Below are 19,366 nucleotides of genomic sequence, written 5' to 3'. Positions count from 1 at the left end.
GGTCTTCTAAAAGAGAATGTGCTACTGCACTCCTGCTGCTGAACACTCGGCTCCAGAGACAGTATTTACTGTCATTAATCACCCTGACAACATTTGTATCATCTGCAAACTTGAACATTGTACAGGGATGCCCTCGAAGGATCTAAATTGAGGAGGCCCATCAAGCTCTCAGCTACCCACATCAACGCCAGAGCTTGCACTTGATCATCACGCAAAACAGTGGCAACTCTCAAGGCACAATGCGCTGGTCCCACAGGAACTAGTAGTTGGTGACTATTGTCAGAGAAATGGGGAACATGGTATATAAAAGGATAGGTGGAACAGGAATAGAGTGTCTGCCAGGGCAAAGGTTGATGACGTAGAGCAGATATCATCTTTTAAGGGCACAAAAGGTGATATTGTTGTACATGTTGGCACTAATGATATTAAGAGTAGGAGACCGGTGGAATTACTTAAAAAGTGAAGGTCACTGTTAAAAAAAAAAAAAAAAAAAAAAAAAGCAGTGAATTAGGGTGGAATTTGAAAGTGTCTGTAATTTTGCTCAGTCGCGATAGGAGGGAGTATATGATGACAGCCTTATTGATCAATTCAGCCCTGGAAAGATTGTGCAAGGCTCAAGGGGTAGAACTTTTTTTTCAGCCTGGTCTGTACTTGTTAACAGGAGAGACTACTTCTACAGGAATGGGATACACTTAAATAGAAAGGGTGCAAGAATATTTGCTGATGCTATTGAGGTAGTGTTAGGTGGGTCGGAAAACTGCAAGCTTGGGGGATACAAGGACTAATAGATTGCCAGTAGTCACTGGCAGAGGTGAAAGTGATTCTTTCACTGCTTCTATTGGAATGAGCAGCAGCCTGTAAAACAAGATGCAGGGTATTTCAGAGATTGCTGGGAGTCATTGCGGTACAAGTAAACACATGGGCTGTGTTCGAGTAACTAACAATAAGAACGGGGGTGCATGTATACTTGCATATACACCAATGCTAGGAGTTTGGTAAATAAATTTGATGAATTTTAGGTATTGCTCAAAACATCAAAGGCTGATATTGTTGGGATATCACATCTGGTGTAACACAGATATAAGGAATGCAGAACTGGAATTTGGGGAGTACAATGAGAACAGGAAGGATAGACAGGATTGGAAGGGAGGAGCGGTTATGCTATTAGTTAAACACAAAATCAAGGAAGTGAAGCCAGTCGACATTGCTGGACAGTACATTGTCGAGTCAGTTTGGAATGACATAAGCATTGGGAAATCAAAATTGAGAGTAGGAGTGTGTTATAGGCCTAATGACTCTGAGTATAATAACAAACTGTACAGGGAAATAGTGGGCCAGTAAATCAGTCTTATAATGCAGGAATTTAATGTCCCACATTTGACTGGAATTTGTGGGTTGGTCACTCACACACTAGTTAGTAAAGCTTTTGTGGATTTATTGGATGATTGTTTTGTACATCATGTTCAGGAGGCAACTAGAGAGAGAGTAATACTCATCTGATTATCAGTAGTGATTCTTCATGCATTAAGAATCTGCAGATAAAGGAACCACTAGGTGGCAGTGATCACAGTGTGCTGAAGTGGTAACTACCATCAGAAGTAAAGGGAAGGGTTTTTGCTTTCATAAAGGTGATTACAGTGGTCTGAGACTGTATTTAAATTCTATATGGTGGGACCAACTGATGATGATGTTAACAACAGCAAATTCAAAGTGGGAGGCATTCAGAGAATTTATCTTGTAAGCTACGAGGCTTTACATACCAACTAAGAAATATTGTTCAAGTTTTAGGCCAAAATGGATGTCAGATGAACTAATGAGACATATGACAGAGAAGAAAAATGCATGGGACCCATATAAATTAATGGGTGACATGGAAGCCTATGATAGATATAAGCTGGTCTGTAACCAAGTCACAAAGGAGATTAGGGAGGCAAAGACAGATTATGCCTTTGCAGATTATTGGCAAGGATGCAAAAAAACAGCAAAGAGTTCTTTACCTATGTAAACTCTAGAAGGAAAGGGATGAATCAGATTGGTCCACTGGATATTGATGGTTCAGCTGTTGATGATCCTGTTCAGGTGACTAACAAATTAAATGAGTATTTTGCATCTACATTCACATGAGGAGTTATTCAGGGAGATGAATGCCAGAGGTGAATTAAACTCTGGCAATGAGCCTGACGATTTGGAAATAACGAGAGGAAAGTGAAGGAGAAATTGTTCAAGATAAACATAAAAAAGGCATCCGGGGTGGATGGGATCTATCCAGTTATATTAAAGGAGGCAGCAAAGGAAGTAAGCAAACCCTTAGCTGTAATTATGAGAGCTTCTTTGGACTCAGGGGAGGAACCCATGGATTGGAGATGTGCAAATGTGTCCCTAATTCACAAAGGAGGATCAAAGGGTGACACAAGTAATTATAGACCTGTTAGTTTAACAGTTACTTTAACCAGTACCTCCATTAAAAATTAATGGAGGCACTGGTTAAAGAAGCGCTGCAGAATCATCTAGACAAGACTTCAGTTATAGTTCAGACACAGCATGGTTTTGTTAAGGGAAAGTCTTGCATGACCAATTTGATTGGATACTATGATGTGGTCACAAAGGAACTAGATGCAGGGAATAATTTTGATATCATATATTTAGATCTTAGAAAGGGTTTTGATACTGTTGCACATGGAAGACTGCTGAACAAATTGGAGCAGTGTGGTATTGGAGGCAAATTGTTGCTATGGATAAAGGGATGGTTGAGTGGGAGAAGACAGTTATAATCAATGGACACTGCTCATCGTGGACTAATGTTATTAGTGGAGTCCCTCAGAATTTAGTGTTAGGCCCATTGTTGTTTTCTGTATTTATAAATGACATTGATGATGGTATATCAAGCTTAATGTCCAAGATTGCAGACGATATGGAGGTTGGCAGGGTTGTTAAGGCCACTAATGACAGTACGCTGCTGCAAAAGGATCTAGAAAAGTTGAGCAGATTGGCTATGAGAGGTGGGAAATGAAGTTTAACATTGACAAATGTAACTACATATACTACTATAACTACATATTGGAAGCAGTAACCCTAGAGTAATGTATCAACTCTGTGGCACTACACTGACAGTGGTAGAGAATCAAAAGGACCTGGGGGTAATTGTGCAAGCAGATATGAAGTTTTCTGAGCAGTGCAGTCTGTCTGCAAGAGTAGCTCATGGTGTGTTAATGATATACAGGAATTTTGCTAATAGGGATAAGGAGGTGATTATCCCCTTGTATAAGGCAATGGTCAGGCCTCACCTTTCAGAACTGTATACAGGTCTGGAGGCCTCATTTTAAGAAGGATGTAGAGGTTTTTAAACAAGTACAGAGAAGGGCAACAAGATTAGTGAATGGAACAAAGGGTTGCTCTTGTGAAGAAAGGCTTAAGTTATCAAATTACAGTGTCTGGAGACTAGGCACCTGTAAGGTGATCTGATATGAGGTGTATAAAGCGTTGAATGGTTTGAGCATGCTCAATGCTGATGCAATTCTTGCTCAGAATAATCACCTGAGAGTGCATAAATTCAAATTGAGGAAAGACAGTTGTAGGATAGATGTGCAGAAGTTTGCCTTTAGCCAGCGGGTAGTTGGTTGGCGGAACAGACTTCCATCCTTTGTTGTGGAAGTTGATAGCCTAAATAAATTTAAGGCTGAGCTGGAACAGTATTTGGAATGAACAGAGGGGTGAAATGGGAGTTTTTTTTTTTTTTTGTTTTTTTTTTGCTGATACTGCATAAGCTTGCTTTCTTGCATCATATTCCTATGCTAATGCTTTTGGGCTTTAAATTTATGTGGTTATGATTCAAATTTAATTTCAGATAAAATTATCATATTTTAAAACTTCTAATTTCTTTTTCTCCCTATTTAAGCACCCTTCAGTGGTGGGACAATGAGTACTGTAATATGATAAATGGCACAGGTAAGTTATCAGTCATTTTTTTAAAATTAGAAATTGTTAGTATGAATGAATTTTTAAAATGTAATTCTCGGTTACATGATAATGAAAATACAATAATAAATTTATAAACTAATAATTTAAAGATTAAGGGTGAATGTTATTTGTTGGTGACATAACATTTGGCTTTGGACATGAACTGATAGTTACTGAACCTGTAATTTTTATGGTCGGTAAGTGTTAATATGTTGCACTTAATTGTTAATTATGAAACATGGCAATCTGTTTTCGTGCTAATTTGTATATGGGAAAAAGGAGGAAAGTCTTTTAATGTTTACTTTGTGAATTGGATCGAAAAATAACTGCATTTTTTTGCTCTAACAATATCAAAATGAATATAACAATATGATAGTTAAGTACATGCAGAAATCGTTTATACATGGTGTTATGAGGAATATCAAAATAATACATCATTTGTTTCAACTAAGGAAAGTAATGCATTCTTGGAAAAAAAATATTTACTCAATTAATATCAAGTTTAGCTGATTTATTTTTTATTATTATTCCTCATGGATCTCAAAAGACAATATAGAAAATTATCTGCATTAGTAAAGGCACATGATGCAGAAAAGCAAGCTTATATAGCATCAGCTAAAAAAAAAAAAAAAAAAAACCTCATTTCTCCCATTGTCCACTTGCTCTAAATGTTTTAGTTCTGCCTTGAATCTATTTAAGCTATCAACTTCTACAACAACAGATGGAAGTTTGTTCCAGCAATCAACCACATGCTGGCTATAGACAAACTTCAGCTGTCTTCCCTCAATTTGAATTTATGCCCTCTGAGGTGATTATTCTGAGCAAGAGGAAGAATCCCATCAACATTGAGCTTGCTCAACCCATTCAAGGCTTTATACACATCAATCAAATCACCTCACAGGTGCATAATCTCCAGAACTGTAATTTTCAAAACTTAAGCCTTTCTCTGTAGGAGGAACACTTTGTTCCATTCACTAATCTTGTTGCTCTTCTCTGCATTCGCTCCAGCAGCTCTACATACTTCCTAAAATGCATTATAGCCATAGTAGCTTATGCGCCATTAAACGCCCATAACAACAACAACTTCCTAAAATGACTTCCAGACCTGTGTACAGTACTCAAGATGTGGCCTGACCATTGCCTTATACAAGGGGATAATCACCTCCTTATCCCTGCTAGAAAAAAATCCTGTATCTCATTGACAAGACACAATGAGCTATTCCTGCAGACTGTCTGCACTGCTCAGAAAACTTCATATCTGCTTCCACAATTACCCCCAGGTCCTTTTGATTCTCTACCACTGTCAGTGTAGTGCCACAGAGTTGATACATTACTCTAGGGTTACTGCTTCCAATATGTAGTTATAGTAGTATATGTAGTTACATTTGTCAATGTTAAACTTCATTTCCCACCTCTCATAGCCAATCTGCTCAACTTTTCTAGATCCTTTTGCAGCAGCGTACTGTCATTAATGTCATTAACAACCCTGCTGACCTTTGTATCATCTGCAATCTTGGACATTAAGCCTGATTTAATATCATTAATAAATACAGAAAACAACAAAGGATCCAACACTGAACCTCTGGGGGACTCCACTAATAACATTGCTCCACAATGAGCAGTGTCCATTGATTACCAGTTTGTCTTCTCCCACTGAACCATCCCTTTATCCATAGCAGCAATTTGACTCCAATGCCACACTTCTCCAATTTGTGCAGCAGTCTTCCATGTGCAACAGTATCAAAAGCCTTTATGATCCAAATATATGATATCAAAATTATTTTCATCCAGTTCCTTTATGACCACATCATAGTACTCAATTAAATTGGTCAGACAAGAATTCCTCCTTAACAAACTCATGCTGTGTCTGAGCTGTTACTCAAGTCTTGTATAGATAATCCTGAAGTGCTTTTTTTAACCACTGCCTACATTAATTTCCCTGGAACAGAAGTTAAACTAACAGGTCTGTAATTATTTGTGTTGCTCTTTGATCCTCCTTTGTGAATTGGGGTCACATTTGCACATCTCCAGTCCATGGGAACCTCCCCTGAGTCCAAGAAAGCTCTCATAATTATGGCTAAGGAAGTAAGGGTTTGCTTACTTCCTTTGCTGCTTCCTTTAATATAACTGGATAGATCCCATTCACCACAGGTGCCTTATGTTTATCTTCAACAATTTCTTCTCCACTTTGATCCCAGTTATTACAAAATCATCTAGCTTACTGCCAGAGTTTAATTCACCTCTGGCATTCCCCTCCCAGAATAATTCCTCATGTGTGAATGTAGATGCAAAATACTCATTTAGTTTGTTAGCTACCTGAGCAGGATCATCAACAGTTGAACCATCAATATCAAGTGCACCAATCTTATTCATCCTCTTCCTTCTAGAGTTTACATAAAGAACTCTGTTGTTTTTCTTTGCATCCTTTGCCAAAGATTTCTCACAATCTGCCTTTGTCTCCCTAATCTCCTTTGTGACTTGTCTACAGACCTGCTTATATCTATAATAGGCTTCCGTGTCACCTGTTAATTTATATGTATCCCATGCATCTTTGTTCTCTGCCACATGTCTCATTAGTTCATCTGACATCAATTTAGGCCTATACCTTGAACAGTATTTCTTAGTTGGTATGAAAAGCCTAGTAGCTTCCAAGATTAATTTTTTGACTGCTCCCCATTTTGAATTTTCCATTGGTAACATCATCAGTTGGTCCCACCATATAGAATTTATATACTGTCTCAGACCACCATAGTCACCTTTATGAAAGTAAAAACCCTTCCCTTTACCCCTGAGGGTAGTTTTCTCTTTGAATAAATCCCACTTCTGCCTACTGTGATCACTGCCACCTATTGGTTCCTTTATCTGCAGATTCTTAATTCCTGAAGAAACACTACTGATAATCAAATCGAGTATTACTCCCTCTAGTTGCCTCCCAAACATGCTGCTGTAGAAAACAATCATCCAATAAATCCACAAAAGCCTTGCTAGTGTGTGTGACCAGCCCACAAATTCCAGTCAATATCTGGGAAATTAAAATCCTCCATTATGAGACACTGTGATTTACTGGCCCATTATTTCTGTGTACAGTTGTTTTTTTATACTCATCAGAGTCATTAGGCCTATAACACACTTCTACTCTCAATTTTGTTTTTTCAATGCTTATGTCACACCAAACTGACTCGACACTGCAGTGTCTAGCCATGTCAATTGGCTGTATTTCCTTGAATTGTGTTTCTTAACTAATAGCATAACCGTTCTTCCCTTCCCATCATGTCTGTCCTACCTGTATATATTATACTCCCCAAATTTCATTTCTGCATTCCTTATATTTGTATGACACCACATCTCTGATATCCCACAATATCTGCCTTTTGATGTTTTGACCAACACCTTAAATTAATCAAATTTATTTATCAAACTCCTAGCATTGGTGTACACTCAAGTATACATACATCTGTTCTTTTTCTTAGCTACCCTAACACAGCCCATGTATTTACTTGTACTGCAATGACTCCCAGCAGTCTCTGAAATCCCCTGCACCTTGTTTTCCAGGCTGCTGCTGATTCCAATTGAAGCAGTGCAAGAATCACTTTCACCTCTGCCAGCAGCCACTGTTAATCTATTAGTCCGTGTATCCCCCCCCCCCCCAAAAGCTAGCATTTTTTTTACCTACCTAACACTGCTTCGATAGCATCAGCAAATATTCTTGGTAAATTAGCAAAGAAATAGCACAGTAAACATTAAGGAAATATAAATTCAAGTCTCATTAATACTTAACAATGTGAAATTTTTATATAAATGGTATAAACCTTGACATCAAAAATGCTGTAAAATACTGTGATTTCTTTTCCAACGGTTAAGTTTTATCAAATAAGTCTGCAAATAATGAAATATAACAATTAAATATTCTGAAATTTGGTCGGAGAAATAGAGAATTATTCACTTGCCCAGTTCTTTACTCAGAGGATTTTTCTTTTATCATACTCAATTTGCCCTGCATTGCATTTAAATTTGTGGCAGTTACGAAAATATTCAGAGGTTGGTGAGATTGCCTTGTTTCCTCTGCAACTAGCATTTTTGAAAGTTGCTGGATTTTTGGACCAAAATAAAAAATTAAAATATAAAGGATAAAAATATAATAATGAAATAGAAGAAAAATTGAACAATTTTTTGTTTCACTTTTTTAATACTGTGCTTTCTTTCAAATTTCTAAAGGAACTTGACGCTAGTTTAAAGAAATACTGCTCTAGTATGCACTTGTAATTTGTGATTTGTTTCCAACTGGTTTACCTTTTGTGCAATAGTAAATCTGTGTTACTTTTCCATTTATTTAAAGTTACCAAAAAAAAAAAAACACTACCCACTTTATTTTCCCATCCCTTCTCGTAATTTGTCTAATTCTTTAAATTTATCCAATTGCCTATTTCCACAACACTAATCAGTGGTTACTCTTTGGCTAAAAGTTCTTCACATGTGGCCTGCAACTCAACCATCTTTTACCAATTTAAATATATATCTCAGGGTGTATTATTCAAGAAAAGTAAGAATACCTTGACATTTAGCTAATTGAAATCATTTAAAGATTTAACTACTTCTATTAGGTGCCATTTGGCCATAGCAGCCCTTGTGCAAATTAATCCTACTCCAACAACTACTTCAATCAATTTTATTTACAAATGTCTTTCTAGATGTTTCAGTTTGCAGCACTCAGATCTTCCTTGTTAAGAGTATCCCTTTTGTGCATCTGACTAGCCTTGTTGCTATTCTCTGCACCTGCTCCAACACATCTACATTATTTTCTGAAATGAGCATTGCAAACCTGTCTACAGTCTTGATGTAGTGTAACGGTGTCCTTATGCAACAGGCCCTTTGTCCCTATTAGCAAAATGTCCTAGCAGTCTATCTGCACTGCTCATATAGCTTTATGTCAGACTATACAGTTACTGTTAGGTAATCCGGCATATGTCCATTGTACTAGACCCTAACTTACTGTAAGTGGAACTTTCCGCAATCCTGACCTGCTTTGTCAAGTCAGGTTTGAGGGTAGTTATACAAAACAAAAATAAAAAAGACAATTTAAAAATTGGTCTTAAATTTTTTGCACAGAACATAAATAATAATGAAAATAAAAATCAGTGATATTGATATTTTTATTGCATATAATATAAAAAAGAAAAAAAAATTATATAATTTAGGATTTTGTCAGGTAGAGGTTCAACGTTATTGATCAAATGAATATTTGACAGGAAATATGTTGTTGTTTTGGTTTTTAGGAGCATTAGCAACTAAGGCCATATTGCTCCCTGATATGCTGTGGTCATTCCCTGACCTTTCCGTATTTGGTTGTGACGGGCTCGAATCCCGGTCCAATCAAGAAGCATGTGATACGCACTACTGCTCCTTCCCACCTGGCTACGGAAGCGCCCAATAAATAGTATTCCTTTCACCATTTTATTTTTATTAAACCTTTTAATTTTGGTCTTTTGGTTTCATATGGCAATGAGAATTATTTTTAAAAACTGGATAGCTTTTTTTGATTTGGCTGATGCTACACAAAAGCTTGCTTTCTTGCATCACATGCCTCTACTACTATTATTCCTTTACATCTTTAAGTAAATCCCACATCAATATACTGTGATCACTGCCACTTAGTGGTTCCTTTATCTGCAGATTCCTAATGCATGAATGATCACTGCTGATAATCAGATTAGAGTACTACAATCTCTGGTTGCCTCTTGAACATCCTACTGTAGGAAATAGTCATCTAATAAATTCACAAAAGTCTTGCTAGTGGTCGAGTGACCATCCCCAAGCTCCAGGTAATATTTGTAAAGTTAAACTCCCATTATAAGACATTCTGGTGTACTGGCACACTATTTCTCTGTGCAGTTGTTCGTTGTACTTATCAGAGCAATTAAGCACCTATAACGCATTTCTACTCTCAAATCTTGTTTTCTGAATGCTTATGTCATACAAAACTGACTTGATATGGGTGGCCAGTGAACTGGATCACTGCCTTCATGTTTTTTTTTTTTTTTTTTTTAGTTTCTTAACTAATAGCATAAACAAACTCTCCTCCCTTCCTATCCTGTCTGTCTTTCTGTACATTTGTACTCCACATATCAAATGGTGGTGCCTCCGTAGCCAGGTGGGCAGGAGCAGCAGTACGTAGCACACGCTTCTTGATTAGACCGGGGTTCGAGCCCATGCCCACCAAATACGGAGGATGCGGAAAGGTCAGCGAATGACCACCGCATATCCCCGGAGTAATATGGCCTTAGTCGCTAATCCTCCTTAAAAAAAAAAAAATCAAATGGTGCATTCCTTATCTTTTTGACACCCTGTCTGTTGTCACAATGTCCCAATTTGATGTCTTGACCAACACCTGAAATTCATCAGATTTATTTACTGTGCTCTTAGCATTGATGTACATGCAAGTACTTTCAATTCTTACTCTGTGTTTTTTTAACACAGCCCATGTATTTACTTGTTCCATGATGTCTGCCAGCAGTTGTTAATCTCTGGCACCTTGATTTCCAGTCTGCTGATTGTTCTAATAGAAGCAGTGCAAGAATCACTTTCACCATAACCTGTGAATATTGTTGATCTATTCTTCTACGTATACTCCCATACTAGAAGTTTACTGCTGCTCCTAATACTTCCTCGATAGCATCAGCAAACATATTCTTGTACCATTTATATTTAGGTGTATCCCATCTCTGTAGATACAGTCTCTCCTGTTAACAAGCACAGACCATGCTGTGAAAAAATTCTACCCAGTGAGCTATGCACATTGTCTTCAGGGCACAATTGATTGACAAGGCTCTCAACATGTACTCTTCCTATTAGGTCTGGCCAAACGTACACTTTCAAATTTGACCATCACTTGCAACTCTTCCCAATCTTGCCCTGTACTTGTTAAGTAAGCCCTCAGAACTTTCGTTCTTAATATCATTAGTGTTAACATTACAACAGTATCACCTTTTGTGCACATAAAAGATGACATCTGCTCTACACCTACTTTTGCCCTGGCAAACATACCCTGGTCCTATTCCACCTGTTCTTTTCGCACAATATATATCATCATGTTTCTCTGACAATAGAATTGCCAACAACTAGCTCCTGTGGGACCAGTGCATTCTGCCTTGGGGATTGCCGCTGTTGTGTTGATGTAGGCCCCTGAGAGTGTGATATGCCCCCCTTAAATCCTTCAGGGGCATCCATCCTGTTCTTCAAGCTCACATAAAGGCCCCACTCTTCACATTTAGCACACACATCCTCCTTGGCAATATCATATCCTGTTCCTGATAGCTCTGGAAATGTCAAACAAGTTGCACATTTCATAAGGCTGTAATTCAGATGATAACTGCCCCCTTCAGTTCTCCCCCTTGCTATAGCACTCCCACTACCTTGAGCCTCTTTGCTGCTCTTGTCTGAGACATGATTTTGGTTGAAATTCAATATAATTAAAAAAAATACTACCTAAACTCATATCCTAATGCATTAATAACATTATGCATCAGTTATGTTATGAAGTTTACATTATTGAAGATATATGTGCATATTGCAATGTCTAGTTTGTGGTATGTGTATTTTGTACCTCCTATCAAGTGTAAGTTATATATATATTACACTATACCATTATGTTTGTAAATTCTAAGTAGTCATAATAGATAATAAATGTATCTATCTGTTTCAAACTTACGTTATTCGAACTATCGAATGACCTATTTAAGAATAAAGCTGGACCATCTAGACAGGATAGCAGTTATACTTCAGTCACAGCATGGGTTTGTTAAATGGAGATATCATCTGACCAATTTGATTGAATACTATGATGCTGTAACAAAGGAACTGGATGCAAAAAATAATTTTGGTATCATATACTTTGATTTCAGAAAAGCTTTTGATACTGTTGCATATAAGACTGCTATGTAATTTGGAGCATTGTTGCAATTAGGGCAAGTTACTGCTATAAAGGGTTGGTTGAGTGGGAGAAGACAGTGGCTGTCAGTGTCCATTGTTATTAGTGGAGTCAACAGCATTTAGTGCTGGTTCCATTTTTTCTGTATTTATTAATAATATTGATGTGTATCATGGTTAATATCTAAGTTTTCAGATGATCTGAAGGTTGGCAGGGTGATTAATGACAGTAATGAAGTTATGCTGCTACAAGGTTTAGAAACATTAGCCATATGGCTGAGAAATGCCAATTGAAGTTTAATATTGACAAATGCAATGTACTGCATATGGATAGCAGTAATCTCAGATGAACATACCAGCTGTGTAATACTATATACTTAATACCATTCTATATTCAGGGTATTGGAAAATGAAAACAATCTGGAGGTAAATGTGCAGTCAGTGAAGTTCTCTTAGCAATGCGGACAGGTGGTCAGGACAGCTCATGGGGTTTTTCAATGATATACAGAAATTTTGCTAGCAGAGAAAAGGAGGTGATTATTCCAGTGGTCGGGTGACATCTTGAGCTGCATACAGGTCTGTAGGCCTCATAATTTAATAGTGAAGGAAGCCACAGGCTTTTGCTGCACTGACAACAAAAAAACTAGTAGATAAGAAAACTCAAATTATACAAATTTGTATATACTTCCCTCCTCCTACCCGTAACTATCCAGTTGTCTTTTGAATTTATTCAAGCTAAGCCTCAACTACCTGTGAGGGCAGTTTGTTCCAGCAATCAACAACTCACTGAAAGAACTTCCCTACAATCTAATCTAAACCTCAAACCCTGTAATTTGAATATACGAACCCCCCCTAGTTCTGGACTGGAATTCTTTATAACCATGAAAATTCCACCTTAATTCATTTTATTAATCTCTCCCTAAGCCTTGTAGATCTCAATCAGGTCACCTCTGAGGTGCCTGGTTGCCAAGCTCTAGCAACCATAATCTGAGTCTTTTCTCATATGGTCATCTTTCTGTCGATCTTATCATCGATAAGACATTGTCCTTTTCTGGCTGCCTGTTAACACTGTTCAGAAATTGTCATATGTACTGGTATTGTAACTCCCAAATCAGTTTCCTCTCTTACTGTTTTTAATTCAAATCCACCAAGTGTGTAATTTATTTGTTGTTAAGACCTTGCATTTAGCAGCATTGAAACATAGTTGCCACTTCTCAGACCATCTTTGAAGTCTGTTCAAGTCATCCTGAAGGAGAGCTGCTTGGCACTGATCATTAATGACTGCCAGTCTTTACGTCATCTGCAAATTTTAACATCACCTTCTATCCTTTCCTCGGTCTCATTTATGCAATTGTGAAACAACAATGGTCCAGGAACTGATCCTTGAGAGGACTCACTCCTACTGTTACACCAATCTGAAGAATATCCATTAATCCTAACCCTCTGCCTTCTGCCCTAGAGCCACCCAGTAACCCACATTAGAATCTTACCAGTAATCCCAACCTGTTCAAGCTTATATGGTAACCTTTCATGAGTCAAATGCTTTGCTAAAAATCCAAATAAACTGTTAAATTGTTCTTTAAGTCCAGCCCATGAGTAATTGTATAAAAATAGCCTACTAAGTTAGTTAAGCATGATTTTCCCTTAACAAAGCCATATTGTGTGTCCTTCAGAATGCTATATCTATTTAAATGTTCCTGCATTGCCTCTAAGATTTTTCCTACCACTGAAGGTAGACTAAACTGTCTGTAGTTACTGACTTCACTCCTAGAACCACTTTTGTGTATTGGCAATATGTTGGTACTTCTCCAATCCAAAGGAATCTCCCCTAAATTCAAAGATACCCTCATAATTAACCTGAATGGTTCAATGCACTCCTTCAAAATTACAGGGTATATGCCATTAACTCTGGAAACCTTACTTGCCTTTATGCTCAAAAGTTTTTCTAATAAACTATCATCTGTAATTATGGCATTATTAATTTCATATGGTTCTGCCCAACTCACTCAGTCTCTTCTGAGCATGAAGGGTCTTTTGTCAGTAAAGACAGATGAAAAGTACCTGTTCAATTCATCCACAACATTAGCTGAGTTGTCTAAGACTTTCCCACACCTAAGTGCACAAGGGTCCAAAAGGAGGAAAAATTGCTTGTCCTCCTTCTTTGATCCCTTGGCCAGTGCTTTCTACATGCAGCCTTGCCTCCCTGACCTTATTTGTGGCACTATTACAAATCAACTTGCACCTGTTGTAGGCTTCAATACTTTTCATTGCTCTGTAACTGTCCAATGCCATCTTTTTCTATTCTATTTGACCAGCCAGCTCTGCACTCTTCCATTTTGGCATTCTCCTCCTACAATATTTTCTTAAAGGTATATATGCATTCATGGCATCTATGATTTTTGCTTTAAAAGTATTCCATAATTCAAATGTATTTGCCATCCCTATGCAATCCTCTCAGTTCACAGATGTCATATAGCACCTTAAACTATCAAGGTTCCCTCCTCTGAAGTTAAAAAAAAAAACCCGTGGCTGTACCTTTTTACTACTTAAACATTTTTTCTTCATCTTCCAAGTGAAAATTGCATGCCCACTTCTCACAATGGTTCCTGTACTTTAAGCCCTGTGATGTCATCTGATTTGTTAGTAATGATGAGGTCAACGATATTCTCACCCCTAGTACTTTCTCTAACATTCTGGTACAAAAAATAATCTACTTTATTTAAAAAGTTTTTCCCCCATCATGAGTTTCCCCTCCCACTTATTCCAATCAATCTGGGACAGATTAAAGTCACTCATAAGACATTCATGCTTGCTTGCCCATTCCATCTGCATGTAAAGACTCTCATCATATTATTCAAAATCTTCTGGTAGTAGTAGTAGTAGTGGCATGTGATGCAAGAGTATGAGCTTATGCAGCATCAGCCAAAAAAAAAAAAAATCACTCCATTCCCTCCAAATGCCTGTCCAGTTCCTCCTTAAATTTATTCAACCTATCAACTTCCACAATGACAGATGGAAGTTTGTTCCAGCAATTAACCACACACTGGCTAAAGGCAAATATCTGCACATCTATTCTACATCTGTCCTTTCTTAATTTGAATTTATGCCCCCTTAGGTTTGTAATCTGAACAAGTGGAAGGATCCCATCAGAATTCAGTGTGCTCAACCCATTCAAGGCCTTATACACCTCAATCAGATCACTGTGCAGGTGCCTAGTCTCCAGCCACTGCAATTTGCAGCACTTAAGCCTCTCTTGGTAAGAGGATCCCTTCATTCCCCTCACCAATCTTGTTGCCCTTCGCTGTACATGCTCAAGTAAATCAACATCCTTCCTAAAATGAGGCCTCCAGACCTGTATGCAGTACTCAAGGCAATGGCCTGACCATTGCCTTATACAGAGAGACAATCACTTTCCTTTTCCCTGCTAACAAAATTCCTATATGTCATTGACAAAACCCCATGACCTGCCCTGGCAAGTTAGAGAAAGTACTAGGGGTGAGAATATTGTTGACCTCATCATTACTAATGAATCAGATGACATCACAGGGCTTAAAGTACAGTTTCATTTTCTACCACCTTAAGTGTAGTACCACACAGTTGGTATGTTTCTCTGGGGTTACTGCTATCCATATGCAGTACTTTGCATTTGTCAAGGTTAAACTTCAGTTGCCACTTCTTTGCCCATCTGCCCAAATTATCTAGATCTTGTTGCAGTAGCACACTGCCATTACTGTCATTAACAACCCTGCCAACCTTTATATCATATGCAAACTTCGACATTAAGCCTGATATACCTTCATCAATATCATTGATAAATATACAAAACAACAGTGGACCCAACACTGAACCCTGTGGAACTACACTAATAACATTAGTTCACAAAGAGCAGCACCCATTGATTACCACCCTCTGTTTTCTCCCATTTACCATCCTTTTATCCATTGTAGCAACTTACCTTTAATACCATTCTGCTCCAATTTGTACAATAGTCTTCCATGCACAACAGTGTCAAAAGCTTTCCTGAAATCCAAATATATGATATCAAAATTATTTTTTGCATCCAGTTCCTTTGTAACCACATCATAATATCCTCTCAAATTTGTCAGACAAGACTTTCCCTTAACAAACCCATGCTGTGTCTGAATTATTGCTGCAGTCTTATCTAGATGATCCTGCAATGCATCTTTAACCAGTTACTCCATTATTTTACCTGGAACAGAAGTTAAACTAACTGGTCTGTAATTACTCATGTCACCCTTCGATTCCCCTTTGTGAATTGAGGATACATTTGCACATCTCCAGTCCGTGCAAACCTCCCCTGAGTCCAAGGATGCTTTCATAATTATGACTAACGGTTTGCTTAGTTGCTTTGCTGCCTCCTTTAATATAACTGGATAGATACCATCCACCCCAGGTGCTTTTCTTATGTTTAACTTTAACAGTTTCTCCTCCACTTTGCTCTCAGTTATTACAAAATCATTAAGTATCCTGCTAAAATTTGATTACCTTCTGCCATTTTCAAACTTTAATAATTCCTCATGTGTGAATGTAGATGCAAAATACTCATTCAGTTTGTTTGCTTTCTGAGCAGGATCATCAACAGTCAAACCATCTATGTCAAGTAGATTACTCCCATCTCATTGTTTCTCTGCTTCCAACTAATTCACACCACATGTTCAATGCTGCCAGCTGTAACTTCTTGCTCAGCAAAAGTTCTTTTCCTGCTCAGGCTGCTTTTGATAAGAAGCATGACCCCTCCACTCCTATCTTTCCTAAATACATTCCACATACTGTAGTGGAATTGGGCATCACCAATTTCCGACTGGCACAATGTTTCTGTTATGCCTATTATAGGATAGGATGTAGAGCTGCTGGATTGATTCAGAGAATTGCAGTGAGACTGGTGAGGGAAACAAAGGGATTCTCTCAACAAGAAAGGCTTCAGTTTTGCAAATTTCAGCATCTGGATACTAAGCACCTGTGAGGTGATCTGATTGAGCTGTTCAAGGCTTTGAATGGCTTGAGCAAACTCTGTGCTTATGGGATTCTTCCTCTTGCTCAGACTATACACATGAGGGGACATAAATTCATATTGAGGAAGGGTGGGTGCAGAATAGATGTACAGAAGCCTTCTGCCAACTTGTGGTTTATTGCTTGTAAAAGCTTCTATCTGTTATTGTGAAAGTGGATAGTTTGAATGAATACAAGGAAGACCTAGACAAAGTATTGGAGGTGGATGGATAGGTGAACTGGAAGTTTTTTTTTTTTTTCACAGCTATAAAATCTGTGATAATTATGTTAAATTACATTACCGTTTGTATATCTGAAATGGAATTAATATATTTTTGAAACTATAGGTGTGTTTCGATGTGGGGTGGTATTATGAATTATTGACTGAAAATATATTTTTGTAATATGTGCTGAATTTTTCATGAGGTGTTATTTATTTATTAAGCCCTTCATAGATAATCACACTTTACATTAGACTAGACCCCAAATTTAAGGGCTGTTTGCAATGCTTAATTTATGGACTAGTGTACAGGCATTTTTAGGAGTTAAATGCAAGAGAGCATTTAGTTGTATTGATGAACTTTTTACAGCCAGGTACAAAGCCGTGTGTGTTAAACATAAGTGCCTAATTAGTAAAAAAAATTCAGAGCTACAGGGCTCAATAACTTCCACGATTTTTTAATATATTAAAAGTAAGAGATTACCTCAACCTTTTTCGTGGAATGCTTCCAGTCAATTCTCTCATGTATGACGAATAAAATAAGATGTCAATTTGATGTAATTTTGCACCATATTATACAAAAAATATCTTATAATCAAACCTAAATTATGTGTGTATTATAATCTTATTTTATTCGTCACACATGAGAGAATTGACTGGAGGCATTCCACGAAAAAGATTGAGGTAATCTCTTACTTTTTAATAAGTGCCTAATATAAAATGTTGTCTTAGTCAAGTAAGAGTAATATTAAACATTATCTAACCATTTACAGATGGATCCCAGTTTCCTCCACCATTAATAAATAAGAGTAATAGATTGTACATTTTTACTCCAGATATTTGTAGGTAAGTTGATAATTGATAACTCTTAGAAATTAAAGTATAAATTTCAAAGAGAGAGAGAGAGAGAGAGAGAGAGAGAGAGAGAGACAGAGACTGACTCCAAATGTGTACATTCACAATTTAAACACAGACCACAAAAGTTATGAGACAGGCATTCAGTCAAAAACACTCCAAATCTTGCCAGCAGTCTGCCGTGCTGGATTCTCAAGTAATCCAGCCTGTTTCAGGTTTTATAAATAATAAAAGTCTGCAATGGTTATGTGCCATGTTTCATTATACTTATATCATCATTAGCCATTTTCAATCCACTGCAAGATGGCTTCTCTAGCAACTTTCCAGTTCCTTCTGTTTTTTGCAATGGCCATCCATTTACTACCCACGAACTCTTGAATTTCATCTGTCCATCTCTGTTGTCTTCCAGATTTTCTTTTACTCTTGGTTATGATTCTATTGTTTTCTTAGTCCATCTTATGTTTTCGAGCTATGTTCCTGTCCATTTCGGTTCTTTAGTTTTGATAAGAATGTCCCTTTATTTGTGTTTGCTGCCTAATCCATGTGTTTCTTTTCTAATATAACAGTCTGATTCCTAATATAATTCATTTCATTCTTTGCTGTGTAGTTTTCAGCTTCCCTTGCATTCTTTTGGTGAGTGCTCAAGTTTCATTTCCATGTCATGGTGGGGAGTATACATTGGCTCCTTATTTTACGTTTCAGACAAATTGGGATATTGCTTCTTAGTAAGTGACTATTTCCTGAATGCTATCCATCAAACAATGATAATGGCTGAAAGTCAAAAGAAGAAGAAATTTATTCTTCTCTTGACTTTCAGCCATTTATTATTGTTACAGCTAATGATTTGTCCAAGATAAGTATATGAATCTGTTTTCAATTACTGCTCCTTTAATGATTATATCCCTTTCTGAGGCATACTTGTTCATCATTACTTTTGTTTTAGCCATATTCGTCTTTATTCCGAAATCCTTACTAGCTTGGCATACTGATTAAGATTTTTCTCTAATTCTATGAGATCGTGGCTTATGATCACAATGTTATCTGCAAATTGTAAATGGTTTAGGTACTCTTCGTTCACATTGATTCCTTTCTGTGACCAGTCCAATCTTCCAAAAGCTTCCTCAAGGAAGAACTCAGAGATACTGTGTCTTTTTGTTGAATTTCTTCATCTTTGGCAAAGAAAAACAGCAAAGACTTTATTTATGTAAACTCTAGAAAGAGGGGACGAATCAGATTGGTCCACTTGATATCAATGGTTCAATTGTTGTTGAACCTGCTGAGAAAGCTGACAAACTGAATATGGTATTTTGCATCTACATTCACACTCAGAGTTCTTCAAGGAAGAGAATGCCAGAAGTTAATCAAACTCTAGCAGGGAGCAAAATAATTTTGTTATAACTG

General features: G+C 37.3%; 1 protein-coding gene across 1 annotated transcript in view; it reads left to right on the top strand.

The window, feature by feature from the left end:
• LOC150081996 (lysosome membrane protein 2-like) overlaps window positions 1-19,366 on the top strand; it is a 302,034-nt gene that overhangs the window by 153,473 nt on the left and 129,195 nt on the right. The window contains exons 6-7 of the mRNA XM_090380393.1: window positions 3,896-3,945; window positions 17,884-17,956. Of these exons, the coding sequence (XP_090236519.1) occupies window positions 3,896-3,945; window positions 17,884-17,956 (123 nt within the window). The remainder of the gene's footprint in view (window positions 1-3,895; window positions 3,946-17,883; window positions 17,957-19,366) is intronic.

Source organism: Mastigoproctus giganteus, chromosome 8, assembly GCF_048544385.1.
Source record: "Mastigoproctus giganteus isolate SK-2022 chromosome 8, ASM4854438v1, whole genome shotgun sequence".
NCBI lineage: Eukaryota > Metazoa > Arthropoda > Arachnida > Uropygi > Thelyphonidae > Mastigoproctus > Mastigoproctus giganteus.
Note: the sequence above shows the minus strand (reverse complement) of the source record. Positions and strands in the feature narration are given on the sequence as shown.